Source organism: Leucopleurus acutus (genome assembly GCF_964270905.1).
Source record: "Leucopleurus acutus genome assembly, chromosome: 8".
Taxonomy (NCBI): domain Eukaryota; kingdom Metazoa; phylum Chordata; class Mammalia; order Artiodactyla; family Delphinidae; genus Leucopleurus; species Leucopleurus acutus.
In genome coordinates this window covers 56,704,143-56,729,755 of record NC_139151.1, presented here as the reverse complement: position 1 = coordinate 56,729,755, position 25,613 = coordinate 56,704,143, and the positions used below count along the sequence as shown (strand labels likewise).

The following is a 25,613-nucleotide window of genomic DNA, read 5'->3' as shown; positions in this document are numbered from 1 at the left end:
TTGGACCTAGCAATTATTCAGTAGTATGGTTCAGAGAGAGTGCAGAACACTGACCCCACTTCCTGCCAGGGCAGACCAAGAGCAGGACTACATCCAACACATCCACAGGCACGAGAGTCCTTGGCACTGTGCCAACAGTGCCCAGGTTTCCAGTCACATCCCTGCTATTCCCCAGCGGGAAGTCTATGCCCAGGCCTCCCATACTATCCCATTTCCTGTGCTTGGTTTCTCACGCCTCAAGCCTTTGCACATGCTGTTTGGGGTGCACTTCCCTTACCACGTGACCTCCATTACCTGGCACCTTGCTGACTGCACCACAGCATCATGGCACACCAAACCTCTCGCCACACAGCTCCCAGACAGGTCTCCTGAGAATGCAAATCCAATCACTCACTCTCTTGTTTAATATTCTTCAATGCTTCCCTAGAATGCTGAGGATAAGGGGTCCACAAGACCCTTCATGAATTACCTCTGCCTTTCTTCTCTGGTTTTCGCCTACTTCCCACCCTGTTCCTCAGAAGCCTGGAAATGAGCTTCCCTCATTCTGTTCCCTCTGCCTGAGATGCCTCACTCTACCCAGCAGACTTCTATTCAACCCTCAGAACCCTGCTCACACATCAGTCCTTCAGAAGCTTTCTCTGATTTCCACGTCTATTTCAGATGTCAGTGATGTGCTGCAGCCAGCTCATACTATCTGGAGGGAGCCAACTGCTAGATTTTCTGAGCTAGCTGTTAAGCACAGCCATTATAGAAATGTAATTATATCAACATATGATTAAATAAATTATATTAAAAATAAAGGTAACAAATGCTCAAAACGCATAACTTTCTAATTATTTTACCACATTTTCCTGTTATCTATGCTCTGGGGATGATTTAGATCGACTGTATGCACTGGATGTAAAGGCTACATACCGGTACGCTCCTGCCCACCCCATAGCGGGTGATGTCAGATGGGCAGCCTGAAATTAGCCGTGGTGGGATGTGGTGGGATGTTGACACCATGGAAATCAGCAAATGTTACAAATCAGCACTAGCTTTCTTGTTTTGCTGACTGTCCAGACTTAAGGAAGTGATAGGGTAAATGTTAATGAAGCAGATTAAACTTAAAAGTGTGCTATATCTGTGGCTGTTCCATCGTGAACAGCACAAAAAGCTGAGGAAATATTTTTCCAGTATTCAAAACTATTATCTGAGCAAAGACGCTCACAGCAGTGACTACTGAGTGAAGTTCTGACGTGTCTTTGTATCTTCATTGCTTCCCTTTCACGTCCTCCTTAATATAAACAAGAGTAGCAACCAACGTTTGTCAGACCTACACTCGTGTGTCAGTAACATTAGTACCTTCTTTGTAAAGTCAGATAGTGATGTCTGGTCTGTGACCTATTTGTTGGTGGTGGAATTGTAAAAACTGATGGTGGATTTTTGCTAAGAAATAGAAAATCATACTGAAGTTATAGGTGCTTGGAGTTTTCAATAAAAATATTGTGTATTTTATTATTATTTGTCAAGTGTGTTCACATCCTTTATGTCACTAATACAGAATGTATTTTTTTTCCTTGGGGACCTGGTTGTTAACCATTTTCCAGCACAACACTGCAGATGCCCCTGCTTTGTTTTCTTACAGCAGCCCAACCTTGCATTTTTTTAATACTTATGAGCCCACAGTCTATAAAATCCCTGATTTACATATTTGTTTCTTCACCCAGAATGAAGACTCCTTGACAGCAGGGACCTCGAACTTTCTATCTTCACAAACCCGCTGATTAATAAGGTTCTTGGCACAAAGGAGGACATTGGTAGGTGCTGAAGGCAAATCTGACTTCATCTACCAAATCCTTCTTGAAACCCACACGTGATAGAACCAGCCAATTCTGTGCACCTGCAGCAATTTCCACACGTCTCACACGTCCCTCCTGGCGGTCCTAGAGATAGAGCTCAGAGTAGGCCTCTGACTGTATGCAGAACCAAGTAATAATAATAAAACCCGACATTTCCTGCATATGTTTTGTGCCAGGTGCTTCTCTAAGTGCTTTAACTCATTTAATCCCCACCCCATGAGGTAGGTGCTGTTATGATTATTCTCATTTTATAGATGAAGAATGTGAGGTCTAGTGAGGTCAAAAAGCATGTCCAAGGTTAAGGAGCAGAGCCAGGATTAGAACCCAGGTCACCTGGCTTTAGGCATCCAGAAATGAGTGGATGGATGGATGGATGGATGGATGGACGGACGGATGATTTGCAAAGCAGCTCCTCTCCTAGGTAGCTTCTGATTCTATATATTATAGTTTACGTTTTCAACACACTGGAAAACAGGAATTCTTATTCTTAGAGGCACATGGCTACAAGCTTATTTCTTTCTTTGAGGTTCCTCTCAAGAATCCTGCCTGGCCCTGAGCTTTTCTCCCTGTTTGCTCTGGAAGTGCTGAGCAAGGTACCAGGACCCTTGTCAGCCAGTTTCCCACAGATGGCCTAGCAAGTACTCTGCCCAGGGCCTGATTTTGCAACTGTACAAACCACTACGCCAATGGGGGCAGGATAATCTAGGGAGGGGAAGATACAGCTTCAGGAGACCTGCTCTGGGGTGTAAATTATGTTTCCCATTATTAGCTATGAGACACTGGGAAAGGTATTCAACCTCTCTGAGTCTCAGATAAGAAACCTCTACAACAGATTTGGGAAGACTAGCTATAATGTATACCAAACTTTTACTATTATTTCTACTACTACAACCTCTACTGCTGATAGTTAATATTTACGATACTTGTATTGTGTGTCAGGTACTAATCCAAGTGGTTTACATATAGTAACTAGTTTAATTCTAAAAATAATTCTTCAAGGTAAATACCATTATTATCCCATTTTATAAATGCGAAAACTAGGTTTAAATAAGTTAGCAACCTGCACAAAACCAGAGGTATTAAGTCACAGAGCTTGAATTCAATCCAGACTTGCTAGATACCAAAATTAACCACTTCTTTGGCCTCTATACTAGTCTATGGAGAAGCTTTGCAATGGTGTACTGGTGTTCTTAGACGGTGATATAAGATAAAACTGAATATATAAGAGGGAGAAAGATTGTGAAGACAGAGGAAATACTGTCATTAATTGCAGATAATATGATCATCCAAGAATGGAAATTTGGTTGAGTATGCTAAGTTCTCCCCCCCGCTTAAAACACATAGAAATGCTGGATAAATTATAATAAAATATAATAAAAATCTTTTTTACATTCAGAGATGAGCTCAAAAGAAATAAATGGGAAACCTCAGATGCCAAAAACAAAGGCATCCCCACATCAGAGCAGTAAGCCTGAGAAGTGACGCCACTACGGCCGAGGGGAACCCTTGGACCCCAGTATCAGCTCTAATGGTAAGGCAGTGGGAGGAGACCAGGCCTCTGGAGCCTGGGGAGTGGAAACTGAAACTCCAGCATGAAGCAGGGCCACAGAGGCACTCCTGCTGTGTAAGGGAGTTGCTGGCCTAGAGAAGTAACAAGGAAGCTCCTTTCTGCTAAGGGTCTAGGTGGGGGTGATGGCAGGGGTGGGGAAGTCTGTCACAACTAATCGATCTGCTCAGCATGGGTGTGGAGTCCCTAATTGTGCATAATTGCTCTAGGAGGCCACTTTTACAACCCACAATAAAAACTTTAAAACCATATGAGGAAAGGGTTTGCCATGATGATTAGTGTCCTAAGAACTTGAAATAACATCATGACCTGAAAGAGACTATTTAATAAATGTTTAAAGACACAAAGAAAAAGAAATCATAGTGAGACCATAGGGCACTATGAAAAAAAGAACAGCATATTTGAAAAAATGAAATAGAACTTCTAGAATGAAATACCATAGACATGAAAAACTCAGTGGATGAGGTAAAATCATATATGTGAAAATTAGTGACAAATTCAGAAAATTATCCAGAATTAAGCACAAAGAGATAAGACACATGAAAATAAGAAGGACTTTCAAAGACAAGGAGGATATATGAGAAGAAACGGTGTATGTAAGTTCTAGGCGGGAGAACAGAGAAAAAGGAGAGAGGCATTATTCAGAGATACAGCCTGAGAAATTCAGGGAACTGAAGAAGTAATGCATCTTCAATCTCAGGAAAACAGTGAGTCTCAAGCATAAAAATAAATCCATGCCTAGATGCATTATAGTAAAGGGTAGAACAGCAAAGACACAGAGAACAACATTTAAATAAAAACAAGGAAGAAAGATCACACAGAAACGAATGACTGTTAGAGTTATGGCATACTCCTCACAGGTAATGACAGAGCCCAGCAGACAGTGGAATGAAGTCTTCAAAGAGCTAGAGAAAACGCTTGTCTACCTAGATTCTTCACTCAGCTATCACTAAAGCATGAAGTGAGATAAAGATATTTCAGACAAAGGACATACTCCAGAAGGCAAGAGTGATAGTCAAAAAACAATGGTGAGCAAAATATTGCTGAATATTAAGGCAAGTCTAAATAAGAATTGAATATAAAAATGTATGATTAGGGCTTCCCTGGTGGCACAGTGGTTAAGAATCCGCCTGCCAACGCAGGGGACACGGGTTCGAGCCCTGGTCCGGGAAGATCCCACATGCCACGGAGCAACTAAGCCTGTGCACCACAACTACCGAACCTGCGCTCTAGAGCCCACAAGCCACAACTACTGAAGCCCATGCACTTAGAGCCTGTGCTCCGCAACTAGAGAAGCCACTGCAATGAGAAGCCCGTGCACCACAACGAGGAGTAGTACCCACTCGCTGCAACTAGAGAAAGCCCGTGCGTAGCAACAGAGACCCAACGCAGCCAAAAATAAGTAAATAAAATTTTTAAAATGTATTATTGATTATTTCTATATGAAATGTCTTATAAAGCAAAGATGAGCTAAAATATAAGACAACAAGAACATGCAGGCTGGGGGGGGAGGTGATCAGAGGTATAAAGTTTGACTAACTGGAGACTGAGATATACAGATTGAAAAAATAAGGATAGCCGCCCAAAAACTACCCAACAACAATAAAAAACAGAAATAGAATGTAGAACTACTACACAGAAGGAAATACAGAAAATTTTAATCAATTCAATAAAAGGCAGGAATAGATCAAAGCAGGAGCAAAGGAAATCATGGCAAATAGAAAATCTAAGACAATCAGAAGAGAAAATATTAGAATTAATGGGAGAATACAGCAAGTTTATAGGCACAAGGTAAGTATACAGCAATCAAATTGTTCCTATGCATCACCAACAACCAATTAGAAAACATAATGGGAAAACAATCTTATTCACTACAGCAACACAACCTAGAAAACATCTAGGAAAAACAAAGAGAAAAGGACCTTTCTGAAGTATATAAAAGAAAACCTGTGAAAATGTCATGACGTATAGTTATCCCTCGGTATCCGCAGGGGATTGGTTCCAGGACCTCCATGAATACGAAAATCTGAGGACGCTCAAGTCCTTTAGATGAAATGGTGCAGTCCAGTCTGCCCTCCGTATGCCTAGGTTCTGCATCTGCAGAATCTTGTTTACACATAGAAGTACTCAGTATTATTCAAGATCAATTTTCAGATTAATCTATAACTTTAACCCAAGTCCAATCAAAATCTCAACAGTAACATTTGTGGTGGCTGAAAACTGAGTCCAAAATAATTATGAAAGGGTAAATGCCTAAGAAAGATGAAGACAATTCTAAAAAAAAAACAAAAAACAACCAGACGGAGACTTCCCTGTTAAAAATCAAAACACATTGCAAGGCTATAATAGTAAGTGCGGTGTTTGTGAGGAACAGAAATGTAGGTCATTGAACAAAATAAAGAGCCCACAGCAGATCCACACCAGTGAGGGAACTTGCTATGAGACAGAGGGAACTTTTTAAATCGGGAGGAAAATGACCCTTCAAACAAGTGGATTTGGATCACTGGCTTTCTACACAGAAGAATGTGAAACATGTCCCTATCTCACACTATACAGAAAAACTAATTCCAGATGTATTACAACCCTCAATGTGTGAAAATAAACCTTGAAATTATCAGGAGAAAATATAAAACTTTGGGATAGTGAAGTCTTTTTTCAATTAGGAATAAAAACATAAACCATAAAGGCAAGGACTAAATACACTGAATACATTAAAATGAAAAATTTCTGTGAGACAAGAGACTCTGTAAATAAAGGTAGAAGACAAGACACAGGAAAAAGGATTAATAATCAGAATCAATGTAGATCAATTAAAAGAAAAGACAACCTCTTAATAGGACAATAGCCATAGGGTATGAATATTCAGTCCACAGAAGAGGAAGGCACATGGCCAATAAACACATGAAAAGCTTCTTAATTTCACTGAAAATTAGGGAAATATGAAATAAACAATATACCATTTCCACACTATGAAATTGCAAAAATTTTAAATTCTGACATTAGAAGAAAAAGGGGTATTTTTATACACTATTCATTGAAGTATAAATGAACCCAGTAATTTTCTAATATCTAGTAAAATGTGTACAACCCAAGATTCACCAGTTTCATGTTTAACTCATAAATATATTCACAGAGAGACATAAGAAAATTCATTGCAATATTATTTGTGAGAGTTAAAAATTAGGAAAACCTAAATATAAGATAAGTAATAATATGTAAATATGTAATATATTCATATGCTGGTAGATTATACAGCCATTAAAAAGAAGGAACTGGGCTTCCCTGGTGGCGCAGTGGTTGAGTCCGCCTGCCGATGCAGGGGACAGGGGTTCGTGCCCGGTCCGGGAAGATCCCACATGCCGCGGAGCGGCTGGGCCCGTGAGCCATGGCTGCTGCGCCTGCGTGTCCGGAGCCTGTGCTCCGCAACGGAAGAGGCCACAGCAGTGAGAGGCCCGCGTACCGCAAAAAAAAAAAGAAGGAACTATATGAGTGGATGTTTACATATGCATGTTTGTATCTTTTCAAGATATATAATGTTGCATGAAAAAAACAAAGTCACAAAATGATACATAGCGTTGGAGGTCATTTAAGTAAACACACACACACATACAGCAATGCCTTACATAGTTTATGGATAAAGAGATATGTACACCAAAAGTGGTGACCTCCTGGGGAGCAGAGGGAGGAACAGAATGGGTCTTTCGGCCAGGTGGGCAAAAAGACTTTTACTATGGAAGAAAAAATGTTTTAACACAAAAAAGACAGGAAGTAGATATAATAATTTTAAAAATTCTGGGTAGTAGCAATATGGGTGTTATACTGTTCTTTGTAGAGTATTTTTTAAAGTTCTAAAAAAGAAAGAAAAGAGAAAGTGCTTTGAAGATTTCTCAGACAAGATAGCATCAGCTATTTAGCAGGGAATAAAAGCAGTATCAAATGGATGAAACCAAATCCTTAGCCACAAGCTCCCTCTTCAATGTCATTGGATTTTCCAGTCACGGTCGTGCTCCCTCCTCTACCCTGTGTTGTCTACTGCAAGCCAATGACAAGGGCTCTCTGGTAGCATGCACTGGGGGTCTTTGAGTCTGGTCCTTTAGCACTGGGAAGGACTTGGGAGGGGACTGGGCCAGACTTCTAGAGACAGGCGAGGAAAATGAAGCCAGAGGAGAGGCTTGTTCAGGGTCACACGGGAAGGCAGACGTCAAGGCTCATCTTCATCCTTCAGGGCTCGGCTCAAATGCTACTTCCTCAGATGACAGCTCCAACTCCTGGTTTAGGTTAGGCCTGTCAACTCTCATTAAGTGCTCTGTTAGCACCTTGTGCTTTCCTTGCCTAAAATTCCTCACAGCTGTGTTTAATACTAGTTATCAGAATGCATGCTTAACACCGTATCTGTTGTTGTACTGCTCACCCATGATGAACCGCATCTGTCTTGCTCATAGCGGTAATCCAGGAACTTAAGTGAAGAGCCTGATCCCTGAAGTGATTGCTCTCCTGACCTCTAAAGTGCTGTGCATTTAGATTCCATGCTCGTTTCTGAGTATAAATATTTAAAACTGCAGGACCTAATGGTTTACAAAACATGTTCACATCCACACAACCTGTGACATAGAATACTGCCCATTTTCTGGAGGAGGAAATTGAAGCTCAGAGACTTGAAATAACTTCATCAAGTTTGCATAAATAGTAAATGGAAAGGCCGGGATTTGAACTGAGGTTTATCTGATGCCAAGACATTTGGTTGATCCACTGCACCATGGCTACCAATCAGTATCAGTGATTATTATTATTTTTTTAACATCTTTATTGGAGTATAATTGCTTTACAATGTTGTGTTAGTTTCTGCTGTATAACAAAGTGAATCAGCTATACCTATACATATATCCCCATATCCCCTCCCTCTTGTGTCTCCCTCGCACCCTCCCTATCCCACCCCTCTAGGTGGTCACAAAGCACCGAGCTGATCTCCCTGTGCGACGCAGCTGCTTCCCACTAGCTATCTATTTTATATTTGGTAGTGTATATATGTCCATGCCACTCTCTCACTTCGTCGCAGCTTACCCTCCCCCCTCCCTGTGTCCTCTAGTCCATTCTCTACGTCTGTGTCTTTATTCCTGTCCTGTCCCTAGGTTCTTCAGAACCATTTTTTTTTTAGATTCCATATATATGTGTTAGCATATGGTATTTGTTTTTCTTTTCCTGACTTACTTTACTCTGTATGACAGACTCTAGGTCCATCCACCTCACTACAAATGACTCAATTTCGTTTCTTTTTATGGCTGAGTAATATTCCATTGTATATATGTGCCTCACCTTCTTTATCCATTCATCTATCAGTGATTATTAATTTCCCTTACATTCCTCACAATTTCTTCCGAACTCTTCCCTCTTCTATTGCCCCCAGCCCTAAACACCCTTCTGGTTAAAAGCACTCAAGCTTCTGCCAGTGCAAGATCTTCTGCCTTTTCCTCCTTTTCCATCATCATCATCACCATCTTCCTCCTCCTCATGTATCTCCCTGCTATTAAAGTAGGAACAGACACAGAGTAAATCAGGATGTCTCAAACTGTGGACCTCACAGTCATATCCCCAGAGCTGAGCTCAGTGTCTTATACATAGGAAGTACTCAACAAATAGGAATTGAATTAAACTGAATGAATGAATTGAATATGAATTGAATTGAATCCATTCATTCACAAAGTAATACTCTCTACCAAAATTCCTCCGTCTAGGTAGAGATTAAGGTAGCACTTATAAAGTATCACCTTCTCACAAATGTTGTTTGAATTAGGACTATCAAGATGTGCTAAAAAGGCTCCCCAGGGAATGGTGTTAGAGTAGATTCGTAGTAGCTAGAATCACCAAACCTCTCTCCAGTTCATAGCCAGCCTTTGGCCAGCTCTGGAGGAATGCTGGATCAGGCGCTTCTTTAAGGAGTCAGAACAGAACTCCCACGGCAGAGCTCTCTTCCATACTTTTCTTGGATGCTGAGTCCTAGGCAAGTGGATTACGTCCCTCTACAACTTTTAATACCACTATTTCCTTGTCTATTTCTTTTAAAGTCTGTTTCAGCACTTGGGGAAACCCCAAACAGATGGTCATAGCAGCCAGAGACTAATAATATTTCACAATGGAGACTCCTGTACCTTGTATCCTTGGTTGCTATGAGAGATGGGTTGGTCACCCATTATGCATAAAGACAAAGAGACTCTCACACGTACATCAGTGCCCTGTTGCTTTTCAGTGGTAAGGAAACAAGAGAGTGACTATGTCATTTGGGGAGAATAAATGATGTGCTTAACAAGGCATGGTCAAACCAAGTATTCTCAGGCACTCTGTTCAGGAGGTGATTGGCTACTTAAATACAGAGTCTGAACCTTGGTAGCACAATATTCCGTCCTCAGTGATATAGATCAGAGATTGGCAAACTATGGTCCACGGACCAAATTTGGCCCTCAACCTACTTTTGTTCAGCCAGGAGCTAAGAATGATTTTTGTAGATAAATGTTTGCAATCAATATGATGAAAAAGATCACTAATCTTGAACCCGATTTCAGCAAATGTTATTCCCCTAAAAGATCCATTCATCGGGGCTTCCCTGGTGGCACAGTGGTTGAGAATCTGCCTGCTTATGCAGGGGACATGGGTTCGAGCCCTGGTCTGGGAGGATCCCACATGCCGCGGAGCAACTAGGACCGTGAGCCACAACTACTGAGCCTGCGCGTCTGGAGCCTGTGCTCCACAACAAGAGAGGCCGCGATAGTGAGAGGCCCGCGCACCGCGATGAAGAGTGGCCCCTGCTTGCCACAACTAGAGAAAGCCCTTGCACAGAAACGAAGACCCAACACAGCAAAAATAAATAAATTAATTAATAAACTCTTACCCCCAATATCTTCTTAAAAAAAAAATCCATTCTTCTCATTAGTAGACCCATATTGCAAAAGATTATATTCTATTATTATTATTATATTTTGAATTTCATCAATAAAAATTTTGGGGAAATTTCTTCTTTCTAGTTATATAAGGTCCAGTAAAGCCTAAGATATTTACTATCTATCCCTTTACAGAAAATTTTCCGATCACTGGTCTAGACCTTTTCAGACTTGCCTCCCGCCGTATCATTCCTCACTGTTCTCTCAGTGATAACAAAAGTGGGCAGCACTTACTGATGGGCATGCACTCCTAAAAGCATTAGCTCCCTCCACCTTCATCATGACTCTATGAACTCACTACTGTAATTATCTCCTTTTATTGATGAGAAATATGAAGGCTTTCTCAAGGTCACACAGATTTTTAGTTAGAGAGAGATGATTCAAACCCAGTTTTAGTGGTTACCAAATCCTTTACTGGCCGCCAGGACACTGCCCAGGACTCATACAACCACCTCTTCCATGAATCTTCCAACAGAATTAACCAGCCCTTGTTGTGGCCCTTGAGAACTCTGGCCCTGATTAAACCTCAGTAGGCCCTGCCTGGTACTTATGATACTTGCATCCATGTTACCTCCCCCACAAGACGGCAAGCCCCTGTATGGGGGACCGTGTGCTCTGCACCTTGAATCCTCATAGCCCACAGCCCCAGCCGTTGCATGCTCTTAAGATGATGCACTGAACTTGAAATAAAAATGATATTAAGCCCGCTACATTATTATTATGCTATTATGATCAAACAAATCCAACCTAATTCCCTGCTTTTATAGCATAAGCCTCTTTCACAATGGACTAAAAGCCCCGAAGGATAGGAAGGATTTAGAAAGAAGATGGCAGGTGGGCAGGAGGGAAAATTGTGAGCAAAATCCAGCAATGGTTGCGTGTGGGGCTTGGCATGGCTCAGCTCAGCCTGTGATTTGGCTAGATCACCCGCTGGGGACCCTGAGATTTTAAGGTACAACCAGAACTGAGAATCTGCAGGAAAAAAGCATCAGGTGTTGTGAAGGGAGCAGTGGGCAAAAATGCCGGATGCACCAGGCAGGCCAGATCCTGGAAAGCCTTGACCACAGGCTGAGCCGCCAAGGCCTTGCCCTGGAAGGGAAGGGGATCCATGGAAAGTTCAGACAAGGAATAGTGAGACCATCCATCCCTCTCTCCCTGCAGAACCAGGTGGTGAAGGAGGATGGCGTGGGCTTAGGAGAGTGGGAGTTGGGGGGCAGGCAGCAGCCCTCCCAGGAATGGCATGTTGAACTGCGGGGACATGGCAGGGGTCGGCTTGAGCCCACGAGTGAGACACAGCTGGAGGCCGGAATGAGGAGAACCAGGTTCCTGAGCCAGCCCAGTCACCGACTGGTTGTGTGACCTCTGTCCCCAGACCTCCCTGACTCTATTCTTCATCTTTAAAGAGAGAGGTGTTTACCTTAAAGGGTCATGATAAAGTCTAAATAAAAAAATATGTTAAAGCAATTGGCATTGTGCACTCAGCAAATGAGGCTGGAACTCACTTATGTCTCTGTTCTAACGTTCTGCTCTTCTGCTTTCTGCCATTGTCTATCTTTCGCCCGTTATCACGGTTTAATAGAGAACGATTCTTAGGGGCCAAGAAGATTGCAAAAAGGCACTCTAGGATGTGCCACAACATGGGCCAGCTTTTTGAAGTCATTGCACAAAGTAGACAGTGACCACAGGCAACAGCACAGTGGAGGCACTTATGGTGGCTTTTGTGGTTTGGGGCTTGGGTCCTATTTTCCTACCGAAAGAGGATCCATCAGGCTTGTTCCTGCAAAGCCTCTTCATTCAGTTTGAAGAGAAACACACACTGACAATGGACTATGCCGGGATAGGGAGGATGGAGAAGACTACTATTATGTTATACATGTGTGGGTAGCTTTTGTGGGACTCTGGCGGGCCTATGCTCTCGCTCTCGGATGGGAACAACACAGACACACATGCTCCTTCCTCGCCTGACTCTTCTGCTCATCCCTGATATGTCGGGGAGGCTGGACTGTGGCCGCAGCATGTTATTCTTCTCACTCTCTTTCTTCCCACCCTCCTGGACCCCTATGGGTTTGATCCTCACTGACAGCTCAATATCCAGATATTTCTTTTCTGTTCTGCCTTTTCTCCTGAGCATCAAACTTATATCTCCGTTTACTTAGTTTGTAATTTGTTTCTTATTTTTTGTGGAGTTATAACAAACAGAATAAAGCCCATAAATCTTAATTGTCCATATGTATAGACCCACATGACCACCATCCAGATCAAGAGATAGAACATTTCCAACAGCTTGGTCAATTACACCCCCCGACACCACCCCCAGAGATCATCACTATTCTGACATCCATCACCATCACTTACCTTTGCCTGTTTTTGAAATTTCATATAAAGGGAATCATTCGGTAAGTACACTTATTATATCTGGTTTCATTCACTCATCATTATGTCTGTAAGATCTATCCATATTAGTGAGTATTTCAGTAACTTTCTTTTTCTGCTATGTAACAGTGGATCTCAACCAGTGGCAATTTTGGCACACCCAGAGGGCTTTTGGCGATGTCTGGAAAGATTTTTGATTGTCACAACTTGGAGGGGGATAACGTGGGGAACGCTACTGGCAAGGCTTGGAAAGAGGCCAGGGATGATGCCAAACACCCTACAGTGCACAAGACAGCTCCTCACAACAAAGAATTATCTGGTCCAAAATGTCAGTAGTGCCGAGATTGAGAAACCCTGTGTATTCGTTTGCTATAGCTGCTCTAACAAATTACCACAAAATGAATGGCTTAAAACCACATGAACGTATTCCCTTATAGTTCTGTAGTTAAGAGTCAGAAATGGGTCTCACTGGCTAGAATCATGGTGTCAGCAGAAGCAAAGTGTTCCTTCTGAAGGCTCTGGGAAGAATCCATTTCCTTGTCTTTTCCAGCTTCTTAGAAGCTGGTGCATTCCTTGGTGCATGTCACACTTCCGTCTTCAAAGCCAACAATGGCTGGCCAAGTCTTTATCACACTGCATCACTGTGACACTGCCTCTTTCACTTATAAGGGTCCCTGCGATTACAATGGGCCCATCTGGATAATCCAGGATACTCATCCCACCTCAAGAGCCTCAACTTAATGACATCTGCAAAGTCCCTTTTGCTTTGTAACATAACATATGCACAGGTTCCAGGAATTAGGATGTGGACATTCTGGGGTGGGGGAAGGGCACCATGATTCTGTCTACCACACCCTACCAGGAGACAGTCCACTGTATGAATATACCACAGTGTATTTCTCCTATTGTGGATGGACATTTGGGTTGATTTTACTTTCTAGCTATTATTAATAAAGCTGCTACACGTTCTTGTACAAGGCTTCTGCACTCATTTTTGCTAGGTATATACTCAAGAGTACGATTGCTCGGTCATAGAGTAAACATATGTTTAACTTGAATAGATAATGCTGAAGAGTTTTATGAGGTGACTGTAGCAATTTACACCCTTTACCAGCAGTGTGGGTTTCTATTTTCATTTTCTATTGAACACCTCCATGTAGTCTTTCTAAAGACACCTCAAATTCAACTTATCCAAAACTCTGCTATCTAGCTCAGTGAATGATTGTTTCCCCAGACATCCAAAGCATCTAAAGGAAACATCCTAGACTCTTCCCTCTCCCTTTCTGCCGACTTTCAATTAGCCTTACGTTATTCTGTACCATCAGTGCTTGTTTACATCCTTTCGTGGCTGGAGGTCTTCATCATCTCTCACCTAGACCACAGCTTCCTTTCTGGATTCCATGCTCCCAGTCTAATCCCCTCCAATCCATCCTTCCCACTGCTGCCAAAGTCACCTTTGCTAAAATCCCAAACCTAATCCTCCTTCTTCATTTGCTCATAGGATAAAGGAGCTGGCCCAGCCTACCTACCTGGTCCACCTCTCGCCATTCTATCCTCATCCAACGAGACCTCTACGTTTTACCTGCTCAGAACTGCTGACAATTTCTCTTCTGTACTTTTACTCAGACTGATCCCTTCCCCATGTAATGCCCATTCATCTTTGAAGATTCAGCCTACCAGTCCCTTCTCTACTGAACCCTTTCCCTGATAACCCTCAAATCAAGTAGACTTAACCTCTCTCTCCTCTGCGCCCCACCAAACCCTGCATAGCCTTTTTGTTAGTGCACCTATAACTTTTCAGCTCACCTGTCTCTGCCTAATAAACATAAGTCTTCCAAGAGCAAGGACTACTTTGTCTTCTTAGGAATTAGCCAGATATAGAGCAAACACTAATCAATATTCAGTGGATTGAAAATGGTTTGAGACAATACATGTTAGTATGACGTGGAGGAAGTGCCCTGTGTAGAGAAAGATTAGTGTTAGACAAAGTCTGTGCCTTCAACAGTTTTAAAACCTAAAGACAGACAAGAGGCCTTGTGGGTCCTCAGCTCTAACAGGGAAGTAACAGTACCACTTCTCCAGAGCTACTATAAAGATTACAGGCGAAAATGAGTCTAAAGTTTCTAGCAGCCTGCCAGGCATATAGGAGGCACTTGATTAAGTACTACTATTGTTTCTAACGGTGAAAACTAGCATCTTTAGTGAACATCGAGAGAATTTTTAGTTTGCTGGTCACGGTCCATTTGCAGTTTTCTTCATTTAGCGGAGAATTAGAAGCTCACCTGTCTAGATGTCTACAACTGACCTCATTTGAAAAGCCAAAGCTGCACTGATCACAGAGATGGCTCTTAATCCCAGTGGATATGGTTGGATTATTTTAGTTTTATATCCTGGACACAGTGATTCTTTGTGATCATAGATTTAGAACTATCACTGGCTTGACTTTTTTTGAAAGTTCATAGATGCATTAGATGCCATTTTTTTCTAGGACAGCAACCAAGGATTCATTGTGCGTATCTTATCTCCTCTCCTCTTTGTGGGTCAGTTTCAGTAACATTATATCTAACTGCTCAAGGTCAACCAATGATCTAGAAAAATGCTTTGCACACAGTAATTCCTCAGTAAAAATTTCCAGGGCAGCATAAGGCTTTGCTGAGTTAGGTGCCCAATGTGGTTTCCATGATTAGTCTCTCTCCTGCTTTTCTTCCCTCCCTTCCGATCACTCTTTTGTCTTTTTCATGGTTATCCCTTCTGCTGTCAGTACCCCAAATACATGTATCCCTCAGGGCTCCACTCTCTGATGGCTAATTTTCTCTACTTCCTCTCTAGGGATGATTTCACTTCCTCCCATGGCTTTAATAATATCCACAGGGCTTCCCTGGTGGCGCAGTGGTTGAGAATCTGCCTGCTTATGCAGGGGACACGGGTTTGAGCCCTGGTCTGGGAGGATCCCACATGCCGCGGAGCAACTAGGACCGTGAGCCACAACTACTGAGCCTGCGCGTCTGGAGCCTGTGCTCCGCAACAAGAGAGGCCGCGATAGTGAGAGGCCCGCGCACCGCGATGAAGAGTGGCTCCCGCTTGCCACAACTAGAGAAAGCCCTCGCACAGAAACGAAGACCCAACACAGCAAAAATAAATAAATTAATTAATAAACTCCTATCCCCAACATCTTCTTAAAAAAATAAAAATAAAATAATAATAATATCCACAGGATGTTTCAAATCACAGCCCGGATCTCTCTCTACATTTACTCAGCTGCCCCTTGAAATTTCTTGTCAGATATCTCATAGACAACTCAAATTCTAGATACTAAAAATAAGCTCAACTTCCACTCCTGACTTTCTTCTCCTCTACATTCATCATAGAATTCTAAATAAAAGTCTGTTGCTTTTTTTAAAAAATATCTTTATTGGAGTATAATTGCTTTACAACGTTGTGTTAGTTTCTGCTGTACGACAAAGTGAATCGGCTATATGTATACATATATCCCCATACCCCCTCCCTCTTGAGCCTCCCTCCCACCCTCCCTATCCCATCCCTCTGTTCCAATGACTAGGACCACTACCAGTTAATTACCCAAACCAGAAAAGAGTTATCTTGGATTTACCCTCTTCCTTGCATCTCAATTGGTCATTAAGATCTGTTTTTCAGTAACTGTATGGACTATGTTATAAATCTCCAGTCCCACAGCCTCAGTTCAGGCTTTATCGTTGTCCCTGGATTATTCCAGTAGGCTCGTTACTGAAAGGCCACCCTTTCTCTAACCTCCCCTGGTCAACGGTCAGTGGGACATTAATAAAATTTAAATCATATTAAACTATCATGTAGTTCCTCTACCTAGATTCCTTCAGTGACTCATTTCTTTAAAAAAAAAAAATCCAAACTCCTCAGCCAGGGATATAAAACTGTTCCTAAACATGACCTATGCCTACCTCTCAGAGCATAAAAGGTAAAGGAGTAGTAAAAATAAGAGCAAAACTTACTGAAAAGGGAGATGATCGACAAAACCGAAATTTGATTCTTTGAAAAGACTAAGCAAACCTCAATAAGACAATTATGAAAAAAAGAGACAAGGCACCAATTAATATTAAGTATGAAAGGGGATGTAACTGCAGATAAGTAGAGATGATTTTAAAATCCACAAGATAGTGCTATGGTGACTCTTACGTCAATAAATTTAAAAATTAAAAAAAATTATAACATTTCCTAGAAAAATATAAATTACTAAAATTGGCTCAAGAAGAAATACAAAAGCTGAATAAATGAATAACTATTAAAGACATCAAACTGGTAGTTAAAAACTAGTCTATTCATGAAAAAGACACCAGGTACAGAGAGCTTTACAGGAGACTCTTATCTGATATTTGAGGAGGAATACTTGTTATAAGAATTGTTCCAAATAACTGAAAAAGAGCAAAATCTAACTATCTAACTTTATAGACATAACCATGATTCCAATACTGTACCCGACTGATATAAAAAAGGAAAAAATTTTAGACTAATTTCACTTATGAATATATATGCAAACATTTCAAATAAAAAGTAGCAAAAGAATTCAGCACCATAAACTATATTTTTAAGTAAGATTTATCCTAGGAATGGAAAGATGGTTCAGTATCAGAAAAATCTATTAGCAGATTAAAAATAAAAACCATAAGACTTTCTCAGTTGATGTCAAAAAAATCATTTAATAAAATTCAATACCAACTAATAAGAACCTGCTGTATAAAAAGTAAATAAAATGGAATTCAAAAAAAAAATTCAATACCAATCCACATTTTTAGAAACCCCTAACAAACTAGTATAAAGACAAGTTTCTTAACCTGATATGACACTATATTATGACACAGAGCAATCCTCATACTTAATGATGAAACTTAAGAAGCATTCCCATGTCTCAAGACAAAGAAGCCTATTATCAAAACTATATGGAGGGACTTCCCTGGTGGTGCAGTGGTTAAGAATCTGCCTGCCAATGCAGGGGACACGAGTTTGAGCCCTGGTCCAGGAAGATCCCACATGCTGCGGAGCAACAAAGGCTGTGCAGGAAATGCAAATCAACACTACAAAGAGGTAGTGAGCCCGTGCTCTAGAGCCTGCGAGCCACAACTGCTGAACTAGAGCCCATGCTCTGTAACAAGAGAAGCCACCAAAATGAGAAGCCCACGCACCCCAATGAAGTGTAGCCCCCGCTCTCAGCAACTAGAGAAAGCCCGTGCAGCAACAAAGACCCAATGCAGCCAGAAAGAAAGAAGGAAAAAGCATTAAAAAAAAACCTATATGGATATCCTCACCAGTGTAGCAATATACATACACACAAAAATATATGAATATCAGAATGAAGACAATAAACTGGTATTTGCTAAAAGTATACATTATCTCCACAGACAGTCCAAGAGAATCTACAAACAAAATTAGAGTGTGGTAAAGTTGTTGAATACAATAAAAACATATAAAAATTAATACATATGAGCAATAACAAATTAGAAAATGTAATAAGATATATGCTTGAAAATAGGAAAACTAATTTTAAATAGCTCAGAAAAAAAAGATGATAGTATGGCATTAGCTCAGATTAATGGAATAGAACAGAGATCTCAGAAATATATTCAAGCATACGTGACCCTTATGTGATAGAAGAGATATCAGTGGGGATATTAATGGGGAAAAGTTGAACTGTTAAAAAGGGTATTGGGGGCTTCCCTGGTGGCGCACTGGTTGAGAGTCCGCCTGCTGATGCAGGGGACACGGGTTCGTGCCCAGGAAGATCCCACATGCGGCGGAGCGGCTGGGCCCATGAGCCATGGCCGCTGAGCCTGCGCGTCTGGAGCCTGTGCTCCACAACGGGAGAGGCCACAGCAGTGAGAGGCCCGCGTACCGCCAAAAAAAAAAAAAAAAAGGGTTATTGGGATAAATGACTTTCCATATGGGAAAAAGGAAAATCAGTTCCCTGCCTCATTCCATACATAAAGTTAAATACAATTATATTATTAGAGGCTTAAATATAGAAAAATAAAACTTAAAAACTATTGTGTGTGTATGTAAATTACAAAATGTAAGTGAAGGACAAAAAGACAAATAAATGGCAAGCAATACCACGTTCGTATATGGGAAAACTCAATACCTTAAAGATAGCAAATCTTCCCAAGCGGTGTCTTCACAAGCAAGTCTGAAGTTAACCTGCGTAAAAATTACCTAGAGTGCTTCTTGAAATATAGATTCTTAGGCTCCATTTTAAAAGTACTGAATCAGCACGTCTGAGGCCCGGGAATCTGCATTTTAGAAAGCTCTCTAGATGATTTTTTTTGTGTACTAAATTTTGAGAACCTCCGTCTTAAGGGAAGAGGTCATAACCTGAATTGCACATGAGAATTATCTGGCGCAGTTTGAAAAGATTCACATGCGCAGGCTATACCCCAGACCAATTAAATCAGAATCTCTGGGCAAGGCAGCTATGTAACAGCATTTTTTATTTTTTTATTTTTTTTTGCCGTACGCGGGCCTCTCACTGCCGTGGCCTCTCCCGTTGCAGAGCACAGGCTCCGGACGCGCAGGCTCAGCGGCCATGGCTCACGGGCCCAGCCGCTCCGCGGCATGTGGGATCTTCCAGGACCGGGGCACGAACCCATGTCCCCTGCACCGGCAGACGGACTCTCAACCACTGCGCCACCAGGGAAGCCCTGTAACAGCATTTTTAAATTTCTCCAGTGAGTCCATTGTACAGCCAAGGTTGGGGACCACTGCCCTGGGCGAAGGTGCACCTAGAGTCAGGTCTGTAGGGTTTGCTGCCCTTCCCCATTTGAACATCTACTTCTAGTGCTAACCGAGTAGGAATCCCCCTTTATTTTGATTAAGGAAAACACAATTTCTTTACATAGGGTTATCACTTTTTGGTATCTCCAGTATCCTGTCTGATACATTGCAGGGGCTTGGTGCTCATTTTCCAAAATTAATTCAGCTAAATGAAACTGAATGAAATGAATCGATATGTAGGTGAATAAATTTTTCATCTAACTTTAAAACTTTCACTGGATTCAACAAATCTATATGATAGTTAGGCACAATGTTACACTGTGAGAGATACAGAGATGAACAAAATACAGCCCTTCCCTTCAAGTGTTCCTATCTGGTAGGGGAGGCAGAGGCAGAAGTATCTTACAATCAAGCAGACAATGACAAGTGTACAGAATACGAAAGGGGAATAAGAGAAAAATTAGTCCTGCATGGCAGGACCTGGAAGGCATTGTTGAAGACTAGTATCTGAGATTGGCCTTGAAGTATTGCTGGGATTTAGTTAGGAAGATCCTAGGGAAACGGGCAGTTGCCCTGTAGGCACAGGGCAGTTCTGTATAGCATAAGCCAAGTCAGATGGGCCTTTCTCTAACCTTTATGGAAGACTGCAGGGTAGACAGGAAAGGCTCTTTTTCTTTCTGATTTCCTTGTTACCGCTCTCATTTTTCAAGTACTATTTTGCCTCTGGTTTATTAACTCTACCTCCTGGTGCCCCAGCTGATTTCTTCCAGGAAAAGTTGCTCATTAGCATTTCTATGGGGAGCACCTGCTACCCTATCTATCACTCTTAACCCACGGCTGGGGCAATGGGGTTGGCTGAGAGAGGAATTTTAATCCCCTCCTATGACTCATCTATTTCCTAACTGAGAATGCTAGGTCTAAAGTCACAAATAGCTGCGCAGTAAAATCCATCCTTAACATTAAAAATAACGAAGACATGTTTCTCAATTTTATAATGTCATTTATGTCATATGAATGTATTGAAAATCAACTTCATGATTGAGAATAATTCTAAAGATACCTCAGATACCGCTTGAATGCAAAAAGTCTCAGGCTAGTGTGGATAGGTTATGAATTAAATGAACTGTTGAACAGGGAAGGTTTCTCAAAACCATAGCGTCAAAGGACATTTGATGTTATCTACTGATTGTACATTGCAGGAGGAAACCAAATAGCATGTATATGACTCTGGATGCTGAATTTATATTTTATATTATGTACCAATATATCAAGCTGATGGGTTGTATATCCTTTCTCTATTTAAGCAAACTGCTCACACTGATGTTACATGACAGATGTCATTTGTAAAGCCCATGAGATGAACCAGTCACCATGGTGTAAACCACCATGATTTATGTAGAGCGGCAGTAGAAAAGGATTTGTCAAATTATCAGTGAAATGTAGCCCAGCTTGGCTTCTAAGGTGATGTAAGGCTCATCTACAGAAGACATGGAACATACTTAAATTCAGGAGATATTTAGAATCCTAGCAAGGAAAAGGATGTGAGAGAATAGGGGGGAAGAAATAATCAATGTTCCAGATAAGCCTATAATTTCCAGGCATTATTTTCTTTATTGTATACTTAATTAATTGATTATCTTATTTCTTCATATCTACTTTCACCCAAAGTGCATTTCCCTATTATTAGTTAATTTTTCTTCTGGAACAAAAAATAATGTTAAATTTCACATCAAATTTGTCAAGTACTTAAATTGTCCATTAAAGAAATTGATGTTTCTTAGCAATACTCATTCTCTTAATGCTTCAAAACCCTTCTGATGATACAGCAAAATGGAACAGCTGATCCCAAAGTCATATGCATAATTAAATTTTACAGAAGACTCAAATTAGAAAAAAATGTTTTTTGAGGTACACAGAGATTTTTCTTGACAGGTTGATGAAATTCTGATAGCTATGAAAAATAATCATTCTTACCAGCTGCAAGAGCATAGCCTGCCCCTATTCAATCAAATCACTTGCAGGATGTGTGTAATTCTAACTGTAAAGCATGACATGCTTACTGCACAGTTAAGGTGTTGTTTGGGAGGAAAGAGGCTACACAGAACAAAGGTACAACCCAAAATATTTGGAGTGAGTTGTGTCTGAAGGGTGGTTTACGCCCTGACTGAACCATCATTTATGAACAAAGCAAGTCCTACCAGCCTGGAAACATAAACCGAGTAGGATCATCAAATGAGATTTGAGAATCTGGATCTCTCTTGATTGGCATTGACTGTATTGAGGTGAGGAGAGGTAGATTCTGTCTGGTAGGTGGTAAGGTTCCACCTGCTGCAGGGTGGTAGACTGCGAGTAGGATGATGAAGAGGCCAGTCCAGAAATCTGTGACGTTAGGCCAACCTTAGGGTTCTTAGGGAACAAAGGTAGGGCCTTGTAAACAACAAAGCCATGACAGAGTCATAAGATTGTATCCTGGCTTTGTTTTTTTATTCCCCTTGCTTATTTGTTTCCTTTCTTTTCTTTTTGATTCTCCTTGGTAACAGCATAAAGATTTTGTGAAAATTCCACCTTCTCATAGCTAGAACCAAGGAAAAGGATCCATGTCCTTGCCTGACCCAGAGCTTTAGAAGGAAGTGGTGTATTCCTGGGGGACCAGTGTGGTCATGATAACAAGACACCAAGAGACAAATGCCAGGTGGGAGGTAGAATTCAGGAAGAAGGAATAGGGGCCAATTGATTAACTGCCCCTTTTCATTGGGAAATGCTTTCCAGAGGTAATACCTGAGTGGGGGGCAGATTTCGCCTTAACAAGAGAGGATGTCTATCAATGCTATTCTTCCTCAGCATAAGAGGGAGTGTTTGTCATATTTAATGGAGAAGGACATCAGTCTGATGAGGCTATATATACGGTCCTGGCAAAAGACACTAACTCTGCAGTCCTCCTGTCCACACCCTCCTGCAGGAAGGAGGCAACTGGCTGTGGCATTGATGAAGGACCCCATAAGCCACATTTTGAACACCTCTAGCTCAATTACTCATCGTGTACATCTTCTTCCCCAGAGACCCCAAACCCAATGCCACATATTCAGAGTCAACAGTGATCTATCAGCTAATTGTTTCCATTTGAAACATAAGGGCAGGACTGAAAGCTAAGCATTCAGAAATACATATTAAATGAATGAAGGGTGAGAAAGCAGACTGGAAGGACTGAGGCTGCAGCAGAGGGAGAATTCTAGAAAAAGAGAGAGAAAGAGAATGAATGAATAAATATGCTCTGTTGAAGGCATTCATTTAAAGGGAATTTAAATGTGCTGAAGAGGGGGTTCTTGGTGGTAACAGAATGAGAACCACATTTGGCAAACATGAAAGGAAAGGAGATGCATCAATAGGGGAGAAGGCTGGAAGTGTCTGGGAAGTGGAAATCAAAATAATGAGGCATCATGTAGAAGGCTGGAATGGAACCAAGATGTACTAATTACCTACCATGTGCCAGGCATAATTCTCCTCCTGAATCATCTCATTTAATCTTCAAAATGTCTAGCACAGTGCTTAGCATATAGTAGGTGCTCAAAAATATGTTGAGTATTTAATATTAAATCAATACATGAGCGAACAATCTAAGCGAAGAATCTATTATCCATCACGTCTTACAGATAAGAACCCTAGGCCAAGAAATGTTAAGAAACTTGCCCAGTGAGTCACAGCTAGAGGTGTAAGGAATCTGCCTTCAGCATAAGTGGCTGAAAGAGGAGGGTGCTCTATAAGGGACCGGCAGGGAATCTAGAAAAGGGTGTGGTGCTTGGTGGTCTCCCAGGGATTGAGACAGAGGGGGTAAGAATGAAGGGCCAAGTGAACCGGGCTAGGGAGGAGGGGAAGGGGGAGAGATCACTCTTCTTTGGGGAGGATTGGCCATGCAGGAAGGCACGGAGGCCCTTGGGCGGCAGCTGAGCCAGCAAGGGGCAGCATCCAGGCTAATGCAGCCAGTGAGTTGGGTGGGGCAGAATGGAAGCACAGCCAGTGAAGAAACTGCAAAGGTCTCTGTTGGGCAGGCAGGGACTCGGGTTGGGGCAGAGATGGGGAAAAGATGGCTGAAGTGGTTAAGTGAAAGACTTTGGCAAGATGGGATGGATAATACTAACAGCTTTCACAGAAGAAAGAGCCAAAGAGCAGTCGGCCAGGGCTGGGGAGGGGGAGAGGGTATGTTCTGGGCTGGAGGGGGAGGCTGACAGGGAGGCCTGCGATGCAGAGAATCTGTGGGAAAGGGTAAGGATGACCAGCCCCGTGGCCTGAGCTACGGGCTGCGTCTCACCTGTAAGAGCTGCTCACGGCACTCGCCACCTCCTCGCGGATTTGCCTGTTGAGGGCGTCGGCCGCCGCACGCCCCTTGCCCCCCTCGGGGCCCGTGGCCTGGACCTGGGCCTGGGCTGCGGGCAGCAGCGTCTGCTCGTGCCCCAGCCCCTCGGCGCGACGCACCATCCAGGCGGGCCCAGGCTTCTTGCGTGTGTCGCGCTCTTCCGCACTGGTTGATCTTCCAGCCGCAAGGCCACCTGCTCCTCCAGGGGCCGCCTCCTGCTCCTGAGCCTCGGCGGCGGCCTGCACCAGCCAGCGCTCCTGGCTCTGCGGCCGGCGCTGAGGCGCCCCGAGCACAGGCGCCGCCGCCTGGGAGGACGTGGGGATATGCACCGGTTTGGGAATCCACGGGTGGTCCCCGCGTCGCGGCAGCGGCCAGGCGCGGAAGTCCTTCTGGTACTGGGTCTCGCGCTCAAAGGGCGCGTCCGAAGGCTGGTACTCGCTGCGCGGCCGGCAGCTCGGCTCCGGCCGCTGCACCTTCCAGGCGCGGTAGTCCTGCCGCATCACCGAGTCCGCGGGGCCCGCGCTGGAGGTGGAGCCGGAGCCAGAGCCCGGTCCCGAGCCGCTCCGGCCAGAGGTGGCCCCAACCTCGCGTTCGCCGCTAGGCCCCGGCGCCGGCCCTGTTGCCCGGGCAACCACATCCCCTTCGCCTTGGGCCGGCTGCGTTTCTATGGCGACCGCGCGCGCCGAGGGGGGCGCGGGCGCCTGCTGTGCAGGCTGCGCCGGCTGCTGGTGCGGCGGCTGGGCGCCCGGGTGCTCGGTGGCCTCCGAGTACTTGGTGAAAACCAGCGGCACGGCGATGTCTGCCTTGTCCAGCTGGTTCCAGAAGCGGGCGATGCAGCAGGCGCGCGTGATGCACGGCCACGCCATGGTGCTCGCCTCAGAGCTAGTCCTCCCTCTTCTTGCTCGTTTCTAAAGCAAGTCCCTAATCTTCCTCAGCCCCCTGGCCCTCGTCCGGCCAATCTGGTTCTCACCGTGTTTTCCTTGGTGGCCTGAGCTACCGCCCCCTCCTACCTCAGAGAGCACCCGGGAAGGTTGGGTGGGCAGAGCTATCACTGAGAAAGTCCGTAAAGTCCCTCGATGCCCGGCTGTAAACGCCTCCGGGAGCCGCCGCACAGGTCTCGGGAGCGCGGTCTGCTGTAGGCTGCGCAACGTGAGACACCGCGTCCCGGGTCCCCAGGCGAGGGCGTCTGGGACGCGCCCCTCCTTGCGGCTGCTGCGGCGCTCAGACCCCTGCCAAGCAAGGCAACGCGAGGCGAGGTGACTGCAGGCTTAAGCCATGGCGCAGAGGAAGGGCCGGGCAGTGTGGCCGCAGGGGCCGCGGACAAAGCTCTATCTTCTCCTTCCCGCCGGCGTCCAGTCGCAGCCGGCCACCTAGCAGGGCTCAGAGGAGATCACCTCTCGAGGAGACCGAGCATTGCTGCCGCCACCGCTGCTCCCAATGATGCTGCAGCCGCCGCCGCCGCCGCTGCTGTCTCTGCTGCGGGGAAGCGGCCCCACCCTTTTCTGCCGGTCAGTAGAGGGGGGGAAAAATCCAGGAAAGATGCTGAGAGATAGCGCGATGCAGAAAAAAAAATCACCTGCTGTCGTCAGCGCGCGCTGCTGGGAACTCGCCCTGTCTCTTTTCCCTCCTCCCTCTGATCCGGCAGCTCCTCCCTCTTCAGTTCCTAGGCAACAACAGAATCTGGGGCCTAGGTAGGTTCATGTACCAGGCTCCTTATGACTTGCTGTCCTTACACTGGTTGCTTCCCAACTGGGAGACTCAGGCTCCTCTTCTGTGAAATAGGGTCAAACATG

The 25,613-nt window shown here is 43.6% G+C and overlaps 1 protein-coding gene across 1 annotated transcript in view; it reads right to left on the bottom strand.

The window, feature by feature from the left end:
• Positions 1–24,686, bottom strand: part of MAP6 (microtubule associated protein 6) — a gene marked incomplete at both ends in the record, with an annotated part of 86,694 nt that extends 62,008 nt beyond the window's left edge. The window contains one exon of the mRNA XM_082844538.1: positions 23,776–24,686. Within this exon, the coding sequence (XP_082700664.1) occupies positions 23,776–24,686 (911 nt within the window). The remainder of the gene's footprint in view (positions 1–23,775) is intronic.
• Positions 24,687–25,613: the final 927 nt, after the last annotated feature.